The sequence below is a fragment of the Perna viridis genome, chromosome 2 (genome assembly GCF_037379345.1).
Source record: "Perna viridis isolate PV_CMFRI_1.1 ecotype Kerala chromosome 2, ASM3737934v1, whole genome shotgun sequence".
In the NCBI taxonomy this organism is placed as follows: Eukaryota; Metazoa; Mollusca; class Bivalvia; order Mytilida; family Mytilidae; genus Perna; species Perna viridis.
In genome coordinates this window covers 38,270,779-38,284,462 of record NC_142446.1, presented here as the reverse complement: position 1 = coordinate 38,284,462, position 13,684 = coordinate 38,270,779, and the positions used below count along the sequence as shown (strand labels likewise).

At 31.9% G+C, this 13,684-nt stretch overlaps 1 protein-coding gene across 3 annotated transcripts in view; it reads left to right on the top strand.

Annotated features, from left to right (window-relative positions):
• The window catches only part of LOC148624949 (uncharacterized), a 189,631-nt gene that overhangs the window by 142,281 nt on the left and 33,666 nt on the right, over window positions 1-13,684 (top strand). For all 3 annotated transcript variants that reach the window (XM_088568099.1, XM_088568098.1, XM_088568097.1), the window contains exons 133-151: window positions 547-596; window positions 1,619-1,725; window positions 2,775-2,933; window positions 3,335-3,375; window positions 4,102-4,124; window positions 4,590-4,693; window positions 5,727-5,864; window positions 6,410-6,465; window positions 7,146-7,262; window positions 7,882-7,922; window positions 8,131-8,222; window positions 8,898-9,059; window positions 9,608-9,651; window positions 10,561-10,583; window positions 11,099-11,211; window positions 11,417-11,569; window positions 12,596-12,648; window positions 12,982-13,089; window positions 13,555-13,595. In XM_088568099.1, the coding sequence (XP_088424225.1) occupies window positions 547-596; window positions 1,619-1,725; window positions 2,775-2,933; window positions 3,335-3,375; window positions 4,102-4,124; window positions 4,590-4,693; window positions 5,727-5,864; window positions 6,410-6,465; window positions 7,146-7,262; window positions 7,882-7,922; window positions 8,131-8,222; window positions 8,898-9,059; window positions 9,608-9,651; window positions 10,561-10,583; window positions 11,099-11,211; window positions 11,417-11,569; window positions 12,596-12,648; window positions 12,982-13,089; window positions 13,555-13,595 (1,625 nt within the window). The remainder of the gene's footprint in view (window positions 1-546; window positions 597-1,618; window positions 1,726-2,774; window positions 2,934-3,334; window positions 3,376-4,101; window positions 4,125-4,589; window positions 4,694-5,726; window positions 5,865-6,409; window positions 6,466-7,145; window positions 7,263-7,881; window positions 7,923-8,130; window positions 8,223-8,897; window positions 9,060-9,607; window positions 9,652-10,560; window positions 10,584-11,098; window positions 11,212-11,416; window positions 11,570-12,595; window positions 12,649-12,981; window positions 13,090-13,554; window positions 13,596-13,684) is intronic.

Below are 13,684 nucleotides of genomic sequence, written 5' to 3'. Positions count from 1 at the left end.
AGCTTGTGTTGAAAAGACTTGGAGTGATGTATATATTAAGTAAATTCTTGGTGGATAAGAAGGGGCATAGCAATAGTGAGTGAGCGACCCCCTTCTTATCCATTAAGATTTTGCTTAATATACTTGAATTATAACCTAGTTTTTCATTTGCTGAGAAAAATCAGGCACAATTGTTACGACACATGATGTTTTTTCTGCATTATTAAAACTGTGCACCACATCAATGGCTATATGTAATGCAGATATCCTCTGAATGAAATATATTACACGATTTAAAAGAAAACAATTCTTGTGGATATTTCTACTCATAAGACTGTAGTTTTGGACAAGTTCACCCTTAATAACATTGTATGTATTACTTCAAAGAAAGTACTACATTTTGTAGGTTGTTTTTGTTCTTTTCTGGCCTAGCTACTTCTTTATTCTCATATACAGATGAGAAATTATGATACTTAGAAGCCTGTAATATTGCTGTAAATATAAAAGTGTATTTACACAACCATTTCTTTTGCTTTGGTAAGAAGTTTTATGTTATTTCTTATTCAGATAAAGCTGAAAAGACCACTGCTGTTAATTTGACCTCTCCAGAGTTGATTGTAAGTAAATTAACTGGTGACTCTAGTTTAAAATGCTAACTTGATTTATCATGAATAGTAAATGAATTTTCATGGTGGTATACCACATTACGTGAAAATGAATTGGTGAGAACCAACAACGTGTGTAGCAGTTAAGAATAGAGATACACATGTAGCGCAGAATAATTTGCTGAAAATACTATCCACAAATACCATTGGACAATAAAATTGAGTCAACATCACTGAAAGTCAAGTAAAAAAATGTGTTTTTATTTGCTTACTTAAATCTTTATTGGAAGTTAATTTTGATTAGGACATTATTGCAAATTTAAAGATACTGGTGTGTTGTCTTTCCTGTATTCAAGTCTTCATTCAAGATCAGCTTTGTTTGTTGACGTATTCAATTTAACTAAATTAAGTTTAAAGTGATTTCTGTAGAGTATACAATAAGTTTTGGGGTAAGATTATATTGTATTGTGAAAGATTTTCACCCTCCTCTCCTTCCTGGAAAAAAATTAAATTACTGAACTGATTATAGTAGTTTGTTGCCAAAGAAACATCTTGAAAAATGATTCAAGTCTAAGAATATTGGCAACTGTTTGTGACTTCATTAATTTTTAAGAATTTGATTGAAGTTACCATGAAAGTATAGAATTTTGTAAGACTTAAGTATTTTTCGAGTTTTGTGGCACTTGGCCCTGATTGGTACACTCAATGTGTTCATTCAGATGTTGTTGCGCTCAATTAGTGTAAAAATATGTTCATGTAGACACCAATTTCAATTCATCTAAAACAATAGTAAAGTGAAATCTATCTAGGCTGAACCACATTTGGACTGCGAAAATGTTTCTATTAGACAGGTGTTTGGTTTACCAAGGTTCAAGATATATTTAAATTGATATAAAGAGACTTTAAAATTGTCTGGTTTGGACAGATGTTTAGATTATTCAAGATTATTCAGAAACTGGAGATTGTTAGACTGTTTCCTTTGACAGTAACATAATACAAGTTGTTTGTAAATTATGAGATTATTTCTATTACAGCAAGAGAAACCACACTTTACAGATTTAGCTGTACCAAAAGTAATCAACTGTGAACAGAATAAACCCTGCCATGTTCCTTTAAAAGTTACCGATCCCAGTGGTCATACGTAAGTTACCGATCCCAGTGGTCATATATAAGTTACCGATCCCGGTGGTCATACATAAGTTACCGATCCCAGTGGTCATATGTAAGTCACCGATCCCAGTGGTCATACATAAGTTACCGATCCCAGTGGTCATATGTAAGTTACCGATCCCAGTGGTCATATATAAGTTACCGATCCCAGTGGTCATACTTAAGTTACCGATCCCAGTGGTCATACATAAGTTACCGATCCCAGTGGTCATATATAAGTTACCGATCCCAGTGGTCATACATAAGTTACCGATCCCAGTGGTCATATGTAAGTTACCAATCCCAGTGGTCATACTTAAGTTACCGACCCCAGTGGTCATACATAAGTTACCAATCCCAGTGGTCATATGTAAGTTACCGATCCCAGTGGTCATACATAAGTTACCGATCCCAGTGGTCATATGTAAGTTACCAATCCCAGTGGTCATACTTAAGTTACCGACCCCAGTGGTCATACATAAGTTACCAATCCCAGTGGTCATATATAAGTTACCGATCCCAGTGGTCATACATAAGTTACCAATCCCAGTGGTCATATGTAAGTTACCGATCCCAGTGGTCATACATAAGTTACCGACCCCAGTGGTCATACATAAGTTACCAATCCCAGTGGTCATATGTAAATTTTTAGAATTATGTTGTTTATGTTCTTTTGTAGTATGATTTTTAACTGAATTATTACCAACGTTATATGTAGTTTAATTGAAATCTTTGTCCTAATTTCTGACAGAATGCTGCAAAATTCTTATATGTATTTTTGCAGCTTTAAAGAAGATAAGGGAATCAGTGATCATTCATGGCTCATATCTGCTGCAAAAGTAGAATTTTTCATGGATTTCAATATTTGTGTATTCCTTGATTGGTCAAACCACAGAATTGGATTTCTGACAACATATAGTTTTTTGTTCAAATCAATGGTGATCCATAGAACTTTCAAATTCAGATTTCTGCCAATTTCTTAACTTCTTCAACCTCCTTAACAGTATTGTCTGTTGTTTCTATATATTTTTTTCTCCACAGTCCATCAGTACAGTTTGGTTCAGTAGACCCTGGACTGGGCACACACAAACCTGTCTTGACTCATGTGAATGGAACCAAAGACTTCACTACTGATATTGTGGTTACACCACAGAAAACTGGAAATAAATCTCTGTGTGTTCAAACTACAACCTCTAATGGGTAAGTACTATTTGTTATGATGTGATGCATTAGGGTAAATTGTTATTGGAAAGCTTGCTAGTATAATTAATTAGGAGTTATCATTTATAGGATGTACTGTGATATGTATTCATTAGTTATCTCAGCTTTTACTTGACAGAATATGATGATCATTTTGTCCCCTGCCACAAAGCAAGTGGGATTCTGTAATGGTTTTTGTACATTGGTCTGTGCATTGATTAGACCTGATTTTCTTCTGTTTTAAAGATAAATTATGTTTTTCAAATAGATTTTACTGTATATATTCACTTTCAATTTCTTCTATTGCCAATTTCTTCATTCTTTGTTGACCTCATAAAACCAGGTCCGATTAAAATTTGCCATTTTAAGCAACTTATGAAATATATTTATTTATATTGCAGTATGAGTGTCGATGAGATTTGTTATACTGTCCAGACAGGTGGTAAGCTATCAATAAAATGAAACTTAATTATTAACCCCCCTCCTTTTAGATAAGTAGTGATTCTGGTGTCTGTCTGTCTATTTGCCTGTCTGTCGGTCTGTCCGCAACTTTTTGTTACAGTTTTCTCTGCCAGTACTGATCACAGTCTCTTGTTGTTTTGACAGAAGCTTTTTGTAAGAATGTCATATCATTAGACTCAATTCAGTCTTAAGAGAGGTTAACTTCCTGTTTGACCACTTTGTGTTTATAAATTGACCATATCGTTAGTGGAGTTGGGAGCAGGAGGTATATCCTTTACTGGAGTTGGGAGCAGGAGGTATATCCTTTACTGAACTTTGCTAACAATTTTTTTTCTAGTTAACAAAAATAGTGCATTTGTTTCTGCTAATATCTGTAACGCCAGATTTTTTAACTTTCAAATTACTGACCAGTACATTTATATGTCTGTTCATAAATTTTCACAAATACATTATTTCTGAATTTATATAAGTGTGCATTTTCAAAAGTTCCATTATATAGTTTTTATCATGCAAGCTCATAAGTAAGGATTTTAATTCATTCAGTATTTGTAATTGAAAATTGATTGGCAACCTTACGTTAAAAAGACAGTTATACAGATAACTGAGATTTAGTTTGTAAAATGTTTTTAAACTCGATACATTTTTATGATGATACTCATTTATTTACCTAAATATATTTTAATAAATGTATTTTGCAATTTTTCAGGCCCCAAAACGCCTACAGGCAATGTAAGTTTTATCTGTTAACTTATAATAAAATTACGTTATATGAAGGGAGATAACTACTATTAGCTATATTAAAAATATTTACATTGAATAAAATAGTAAAATTCAGTCATAGAGTTGGTCTACCATTAAGTACAGATAGAATGACCATTACCTGATGAAATTTCAAAGGTAGCTAGTACCTATGGATTGAAAGTTAGTAATCTTCTTGTCAATTAACCAGTTATATACCTAAAAAAAGTTCCTCAGGTGTTTGTTATTTGATCAAGGTAAGACCTATTCTATCCCCGGAATTTTTCTTGCTGTAATTCATTTTTTTAAGCTTTAATAATTGTAATCCAGTTGCAATGACTTTTGTTTGTACACATATTAACTTTATGTTTGTCTATAATTCTATTGTACATTGTTTAGATGTATAATACATGTACAAAAATATCAAGTTTCAAAATATAATTTTTAATCTTCCAGCCTCTGTTTACATCTCCGACCTTGACAGATTCTTCTGTAGTACAGTGTGAGATAGGACAAATGTGCCATGTACCTCTCACATATCAAGGATCTGGACAAAAATGGTATAGTACTAAATTGTTTTGCTTTGATGGCTAATTGTTTTAACTTACCATATAGAAATTTTAATTTTAAAAAGTTGAGTTTAGTTAGCACTAAACACTGAAAAAGAAAATTAGTTAAGTAAAGTAGATACAAGCACAGAATTTGTACAATTGCTGGCTGATTGATGACTGAAGACGTGTTCCTTTTTTTTTTTTTTTTTTGTTCTTTCTAATGATGGATGTCTATGCATCTTGTTTTAATAGATTGGAACAAACAATGAGCTAAGTATCTGTATTTAAAAACTTTTTGGAGAATTTCTAAAATTTAACACATTGGGAAGTTGGAAATGTAAAAAATTAGACAATGACTATAGATTTACATTTTGTAAATGTTATAAGAAATATTCAAATTCCAAACCTATAATATAGGGTCAAACCAAATTTCAAGACAGGTTAAGAGTTCTGGCTCAAAACTTTTTTTTAGTTACAGTACATACAGTGATGATATTCAGGAGATAGTGATGGTCTTCCTTCAGTTAAATGGCAATAACCTGATGAAATTTTTTAAACCGAGGTTTAAACTTAAGAAATAAATCATGGAAACTCCATTTTATTATTGTTTAAACAGTTTGGCCATTTATGTCACATTGTGAGGGGTTAAATAACGACATAAATGGCCAGTCTGTGATAAAACTATGCTAGAATGGAGTTTCCGTGCTTTATTTCAATTCTAATAGGACTAGTTTCTTCATGTTTTTGAATAGACGCCGATTAAGTGTTGCACAAAATGTTGGTCACGTGTTTATCACTTTTTTTTACCATAGCTGTGGTCTATAGAGTTTTGAAGCACATCATATTAGAATGTCTATCATTCCATAGATATGTTTGTATTTAAATCATCTTTAAATCTACTTATCAATTGTCAAGCTGGGCATTGTTGTTTAATCAAGAAAAGACAATCCTGTCATGAACATCAACATTGTATGTGCTATAGCTGTTATTGTGTGCTATGGATTTAAAACAAAATTAGAAATTATTCATTGAATATTTGCAGTGAGAAAATGAATGAAGACCCTTCTCATAAACCAGGTGTACATGTATTTGAACCATCTAAAGAGAACAAAACTTGTAAGACAGATGTGGCTTATAAACCAACATCTACAGGTCCTGTAGAACTCTGCTTTAAACCTGGGTAAGTGTGAACTAGCATTGACACAGATCCTGCAGAACTATGCTTAAAATCTGGGTAAGTGTGAACTAGCATTGACACAGGTCTTGTAGAACTCTGCTTGAAACCTGGGTAAGTGTGAACTAGCATTGACAAAGGTCCTGTAGAACTCTACTTTAAACCTACGATATCAATAAAAGTTTGTTGGTATTGTTGTCACTGGCTGTAGATCTTAGTAAATTTTACGACAAGGTGTTATACAACAAAAGAACAAAATCAAGCATTTTATAAAATTTAACTCTCAAACTTAAATATGAGTGTATGATTCCTTTTGAAATTGTACCACAATATTCCATACCAGGAAGGTCAGACTGATGATTTTTTTGTTATAACTTTTTGTTGACATTTTTATCTAACTAGAAAATGATTGGATTGTGTTCCAGAGTATTGGTTCATAAGGAAGGAAAGGTGTCAGGAAAAAGATTGTTAGACAAGAACTCTATAAAAAACTTACATATTTATTGAAACTTCAAGATATCAAAAAATTAATTCCTGTTTTTTTTTTTCAGATCAACTGGAGAGAAGAGATGTCTACATGTTGTTAGTACTCAGTCTGGAAATAAAGGTAAGTATATAAGTTCACTTCCTTAGGTGCTTGATTAGGAAATATATAGCTATGGAAATGTATGATACACCAAACACCAATGTTAAGTCCCATGGTTGTAAAACAAGTGTTTTTTCCTCTATCACAATATTAATTTACCATAACGAAGTAAAATAATGTCAATGTATTCTATGGTTATAGATTTTATCTTATTATATTCTTAATGTTAGCTCTTGTTTTCTGACTTTGCTTTATTTGGTTTCTTTTTATTAGGACAAAAATATTTTCAGTAAGATATCTGTCAATGGAAATAAATTTTACACTACTGTCAATACAAATTTTAATTTCTCCACTCTCCACAGTGGAGATATTTTGAGTGGAGTCAGTGTCTCCGCTCTCCACAGTGGAGTCACCATTTCAAAAATTGTCTGTAATTAACTTCTCCTGTCTTTATGCCAAGATATATTTAATGGTTATTATGTAGTTTAATAACATTTTTATAAAGGACAGAGAAAAATATTGAAAACTATTAAAATTGGGCAATTTTATCTTGGTTTTTACTTCGGTGGAGTCACAGTGGAGGACATGAGTGACTCCACTGTGAAGAGTGGAGAAATTAAAATTTTGATTGACAGTAGTGTATATCATTAAATAATTTAGTAAATATCAGCTCAGTGTGTGTCATTTGATTATTTCTGTAGCATTAACACCATGCCAAAGACTTCATTGTAAAAACAATGGTGTTTGTATTACTGATGTCCATGGTAAACCAAAGTGTATATGTAAACTGGGAAAAACTGGACCTCAATGTGATTCAGGTAATATTTAAAGATTAAATCTCATTTTAAAGAATTATTGTTTATTTTTGTTGCATTTATTTTTCAGTCAAGCAATGTGTTCAATTTTCCAATAGTGTAAAATGTTAAAGAGGCCATTTCTCTTAGGGATAAACTAATCTACGCAGAAAAAACATGCAGCATATTATTTCATGTTTTAAGCATACCTTGGCTTCAAAAGCTGGAGATATATAGTGATCATGATGTTATCTGTTTGTCTATATGTCCATCTACACTCAGCAACCATCTATTTTAGAAGAATTTCTTCATAAATGGTATTTGGTGCTTGTTTATTTTTATGTTAGTACATCAGTTTAGATTTCTATTGTGCTGATTAGAAATGTTTTGAGTCAAATATTTTTTTATAAAACTTTATTTCCCTTTTAACCATAGTTCAATTTTAATCATCCTTAATGTACCCTTAATTTTCTTTGTATTAAAATTTTCAAATATGTTTTTTCCTAAACATATTTGAAAATCATTAATGATACCATGACTATTGCACTTGAAAAGAGGTAAAAGGTAGCTTAATCAAATTGTATTGTGTCGATGGGTTGTCACTTTTTAATTTTTCTTCCTTTACATTTCATTTCAATTTTAGATTCTAACAACTATGTAACGGAAGGGAGAAATCATTCTAAGGTAGGTTTTATGGAACACATTAACACAAAAGTCTTTATACAAAACAATTGGTTTTTTTTAGTTCTAGTTTTTCAATTGTAAAAAAAATATTTGTATTTGCTTCAAATTTGTTTATTTTAATGGCATTTGCAACAGTGTCATGTTAGTGTATTTTAATTTTATTGACACATGGTTAATAGTCTGCTTATGTATTTTTCTTTTTGAGCAGCCTGCCTTTACAGACTTGGTATATCCTAAGAACATCATTTGCTACAAAAATCAACCCTGTACAGTACCATTTGTTATTACAAGTTCCGGAGGGTAAGAATATTTCTGTTAATATTTGGAAATTTTAATACAAAACTGTTCTGAAATCCAATTGTCCTTCTTGTATTCCAATAGTGAACTGGAGTAACATTTTTTTTTCAACTTTGTTTTGTAACCTTTGTAACTCTAAATACAAGGTCATTGTAGTACTTCAAATATTTCAGTGGGGAAGGGATGTGTACAAGTTTTAGACTCTCTGTCTGTTCGTCCATTAATTCCTCTATCCACATTGCTTGTACATATAATCACTCAAGGGATATAGAAAGGTTGGGCATCATATGCATGAAGGGATATAATAGTTGTAATAATCCAACTTAAGGGCTTTACATGTAAAATGTTGTAATGGCAAATCTACCTATACTCCTTTGGAGATTGCGATGAAATTTTGAGGAAGGTTTGACATCATGTGTGGATGTGCATTAAGGAATATTATAGTCAATGTCAGAGGACTCTGAATGGAGATAGTTCAACGTAGGGGTTGTTAAATTTAATATTTAACTTGAATTGAAGTGGGGTTATTCTCTTTTTGAGCTGACTTGCAGTATTTCTAATTCATTTTTTTTTTTTGGAATTCTATCGGTCTTTGACAAAAATACCTGTTCAAAGAAATGGAAATCAATAGACATAGCATATCTTTCTAGATTGACTGAGATGTTTTTTTTTTTGTAGTTTACCAACAGTACAGAATGGTACCACTGACCCAAGCTTACAGACAAAACCACCAACCACACCAACTAAAATCCCCAACACACCTTCCTACACCACTGAGGTTACCATGACACCTACAACTAATGGTCAGAAAGAGGCCTGTATACAGACAAAAGAGACTGGGTGAGTGTTCAATGGAGTTCATTTTTGGTCTGAATTTTTTGTAATCATTATCTTATAAGGCATTTTCCCAAACATACCTCTTTTAATTTTATATACCTCCTTCATATCATTGTTAACCACTGTCCTTACATATATCATTATGGCCTTCGATATTCATTTTGAGGCATGAGTCATTTTAGTTGATATTTTTGTCATTGAGAGAAGAGCTCCCTTTCAATTACCATTGTCTTCCTATTTAGAGCATGCAGAGCAATCCAATTTATAAAATCGTTGTTTTTATCCAGCTGAAAATGAAGGAATTCATGACTGTAATGAAATTGTATCCTTAATTCCTTGGGCTTGACTTTTGTACTTGTAGATATAATCTTTACTTTAACTGTTCATTAAAATTGTTTATTGAAAATTCAAGTATCAAGGGCAGAGGTTTAAAGACTTTCATTCGTTATTTATTCATGCATGTTTATAGAATTTGAAGTACCAAGCATTTATTGTGTTTTGTATTTAATGTAACCCATCTTTTAACTGTTTACTCACAAATATCATTTCAGTTCTCAGAAAACAGATGAAATCTGTATCAAAGTGAATGTCACAGGTATGGTTATTGCATTGATTAGTACTGTTAAGTTACATTTATTCATGGGTACCAATTTTCATGGTTTAGGGGAAAAAACTATGATCGTAGATTCTTGAATTTGTGGTTTTTAACAACTCTACCATACATGTGAATGTGAAATTTCTTTTAAGTTTGGAACCAAATTTCATGGATTACCAAATCCACAGTAATCATTATCAATAATACTTTCACAGTATCAAAAAAAATGAATAAAGGTTGAGGTACATTTATAGGCATAATTGACCCACTGGTTTATGTGAGAACTGGTGTTTAACATACTTTTTCAACATAATTGTTACACTTAAAGTTTAGCTTCCTATTTTCATAAATGGTTAACCATCATTGAGCCAAAACTTGATCAAATAGCTAATAACTTACAGTTTGCTAAACTAGGGAGTAAATTTTGGTATTCATAAGGATTCTTGCTTACTTTCTTAGTTCATAAAGTTTGACCTATTTATATTGCCACAGGTATCATTTTGAAGAAAAAGATCCTGTTTTAATGTACTTTTAGCTACTTTAGACTTGTCAATAGTTAACAAGAAGTAAATTTTAAAAATTGATATTGAAATGTAACTGTTCTTCATTGAGCTCTCAACTTACACTTGTTTGTGATCATTCTTCTACAGCTTTGAATAACTCAGTTTAGATCTAAGTGTATGTTGTCCCTTTTAATCAATGGAAGTCACAATTAGTACTAAGTTAAAAGAAAACTTTGATTAAACTTAATGATTGGTGTAGTGTATAGGCTTGTAGTTGTGAAATTGAAATGTTTCATCCTTTTATTTTCATATCAATTAAAAAAGGAAGAAGAAAACTCTCATTGTGTATTTTTGATTCTAATCTTTTAAAATAAAAGGGAGATAAATTTAGTTTTCTTTATTCTAGATCCTCCAGCCACAACTCCATCTGTAAGTACTTTTGTATTTAGTTCTGTGGAAAAGGGGTTTAGTATTTCTGTTTTATACAAGAACAATTACCATTGATAATTGTTTTATTAACTCATGATTGTGCAAAAAATATTGTGTTTTAAATGATGGTTGTGGTTTTAACCTTCCATATGATATATACTAATAAATACCTGGTAGGTATCAGATACAATCCAGAAGTTGATAACTATTGGTTATTAACAGAGGAAACTTGGAATGGTGAAAGTTCCAATCTAAGTAGTATAGAAATATATCAAATTTTAGTGATTTTTTTTCAAATGTTTCTGTGTTTACTCAGTTGGAAGAGCACTTTTAGTACTATTTTAGTACTAAATATTATTTCCTAGAGAAACTAATAAATTAATGAATATCTCAAATGATTTATTTAAGAGAGACTTGGATTGTTTTCAGAAAAAGACTGTTGCTGTCACAGTCAGTCCTCCCCATTAAAGTTTCCTTTTAGACATAATACTATGTTTTCACTTCATGTTTTAAAGTCAGCATCAAAGTTTACAGAGAAGACTTTTAAACCTGACAGTATTCTCCAGTGTAAAGTAAACCAGGATTGTCATCTCCCCATGGAAACTACAACTGATCAAAATGGGAAATGGTAAGTTGTTGCTGAGTTTTTGTAAAATTTCGAGTTTCACTTAAAAGTTTGTATCTTTTATGTTAGATGTAAGCACCAAGAGGAGTTCATGACATGCCCACTAAGATGGTATAAATAATAAGAATAGTATTACTTGACCTGAATTTTCTTATACATGCCAAATGAAGTTTAAGTATTACTTACAGTTAAGTAACTTGTGCTTCAGCCCTTCATTATCAAAAGAGAGTACAACAACCATCCAAGATATACATCCCCTGGAGACAGAGAAGATATCAACTTCCTGTAAAACTGACTTCATTCTCCATCCAACCACATCAGAGATAGGAGAACAGAAAGTTTGTATACAGATTGATGCAAGGTGAGTAATAGTATATTTATATACTGGAAAGTAATTAGAACCTAGTTATAGACTCCAACAATAACTGTGGACCAGGTGTACTGATAGGCTAGTTATCGTTCTATTTTCTTTTGTCAGCATTCTGGTTGCTTAAGTAACTCTGTTGTCGTACAAAAAAGGAAATTCTATGATGAACGAAATGAGTTTGTCCTCATGATTGTACTTTGTTGATAGATGAATTCAGTTAGCTTTTTATCTAAGAGGTGACTCAAACCTAACTTGACAGGGAGTGCAAAGTAAGTTTAGTTCTAGAGCATTTTCATTAGGTCATTGTTCCTAGATTCCAAAAAAGTAAGTCATCAAGACTTAACAGAATCTATGGTGTCCTGTATCTGATGATCTTAAGGATAGGAAGTAAACAGAATAATTAGGGAATCAAAGTTATAGTGGTAATCAAAAGAATGTAATACTGGGACAAAGACCAGACATGGAAAACAGACATACACAACAAAGAACATGAAGGAACTAAAATCATACATACAAAGTAACAAAAGCAAATGAGTAAACTCTGATTCCACTAAAAACTGGGAGCATGGACCAGGTGCACCGGTAGGGTAAGCATCCTCTGCTTTTCTAGAAACACCTGCCGAGTTGCTCATAAAAAGTCAAGTCCGGGGTAGACAAGCTCTGGCATAAAGTGTTAGTTGTGATATGAACACTCCATATGCAGGTGCTGAAGGGATGTTGCCATAGATGAAAGGAAAGTTGACAATTCTGAATGAAAAGTCATCATGTTTGTCGTAAAGTTTGGTCAATAGTTTTCCTTTACCATCGATTTCTAAGTGAATGTCAAGATATGAGGCTGACTTCACAGTGTCCTTTATCTCAAGTTATTTGGGATAGATGCGATGTATCAAATCCCAGAAATTAGGATTGTTTAAAGATAATATGACATCTATATAGCGGAAACTGAAATTAAAGGATCTAGCCAAACGATATTAGGTGTGGTATTAATTCTCTTTATTTGTTTTAACCTCTGTATTTCAGCCCATCAGAAGGTCCAAGATGTTACAAATTCAACATTACTGAAGATAAACATTGTATGTACATAGTAACTGTTCTATAACCTCCATTCACATGTTAGGATTAGGACATTTTATTGTATTGAGTGAGCTTTTGTGTTTTGAAAACTGAAAAAGCATGGTCCCCATTTTAATATTATCATAAAGTTATATATAATTCTAACAGCAAGTAAATTTTTGATTGATCACATTTTATTTTTTAAAAATAAAAACTCAGATGTATTGGAAGTAAAGTTTGATATATTTTTTTTCCACGGATTTGCATAATATAAGCTGTTTAAAGAATCAAAATGTACATGTCATTCAATCTCATTGTATAAGGATCAGAATAATTGGTCTTTCCTATTACAGTGCCATGTCATGTGACCCCATGCTTCAGAGGAGGACTTTGTACTGAAACAGGGAACCAGGCTATCTGTACCTGTCCAATAGGTTCTACTGGTCCTAGGTGTAATAATGGTTGGTGAACATTATTCTATCGTAGATATTTTAGATCACAAATTGTTGGTTGCATGAATTTGAAATAGTTAAAAGTATTCAGAAATATTATGTCATTTTACATAGGGTTATTTTTATTCAGATTGATATTTTTCAATCTGCCTTACAAAAATCTTTCATATTGCTGATACGGCAATGTTGTAATTTTGAAGCTTATGATTGGTTGAAGCTACATACTGTTATTGTGTGTCTCTTCATAGTAGGACTTGTTCCTGACTAAACTTGATCCAGAATTTCTACTGTTAAAAACTTTTATCATATTTATGCATATGAGGTTTTCTTTGATAATATTGTAGTCTTTCCTATGCAAGCAAATTTTTACCATGCTTTTGAATGGGAGTTTGTTAGGTGATTTCACAGTTGCCTGAAAAGACTTATAGGCCCTGTAGGAAACTTTCATTTTTAATTTATATCCCTTTGTTTCAGATTCAACCAAGTCAGTTATACCTGTAACAAATGGACAGGAGGTTTGTTGGTGTTTTGTGTTTTTTTTTTATTGCTTTATCCACTAGTCATAAAAACATAGGTATATAAGTGATCCTTATATCAGTCAATC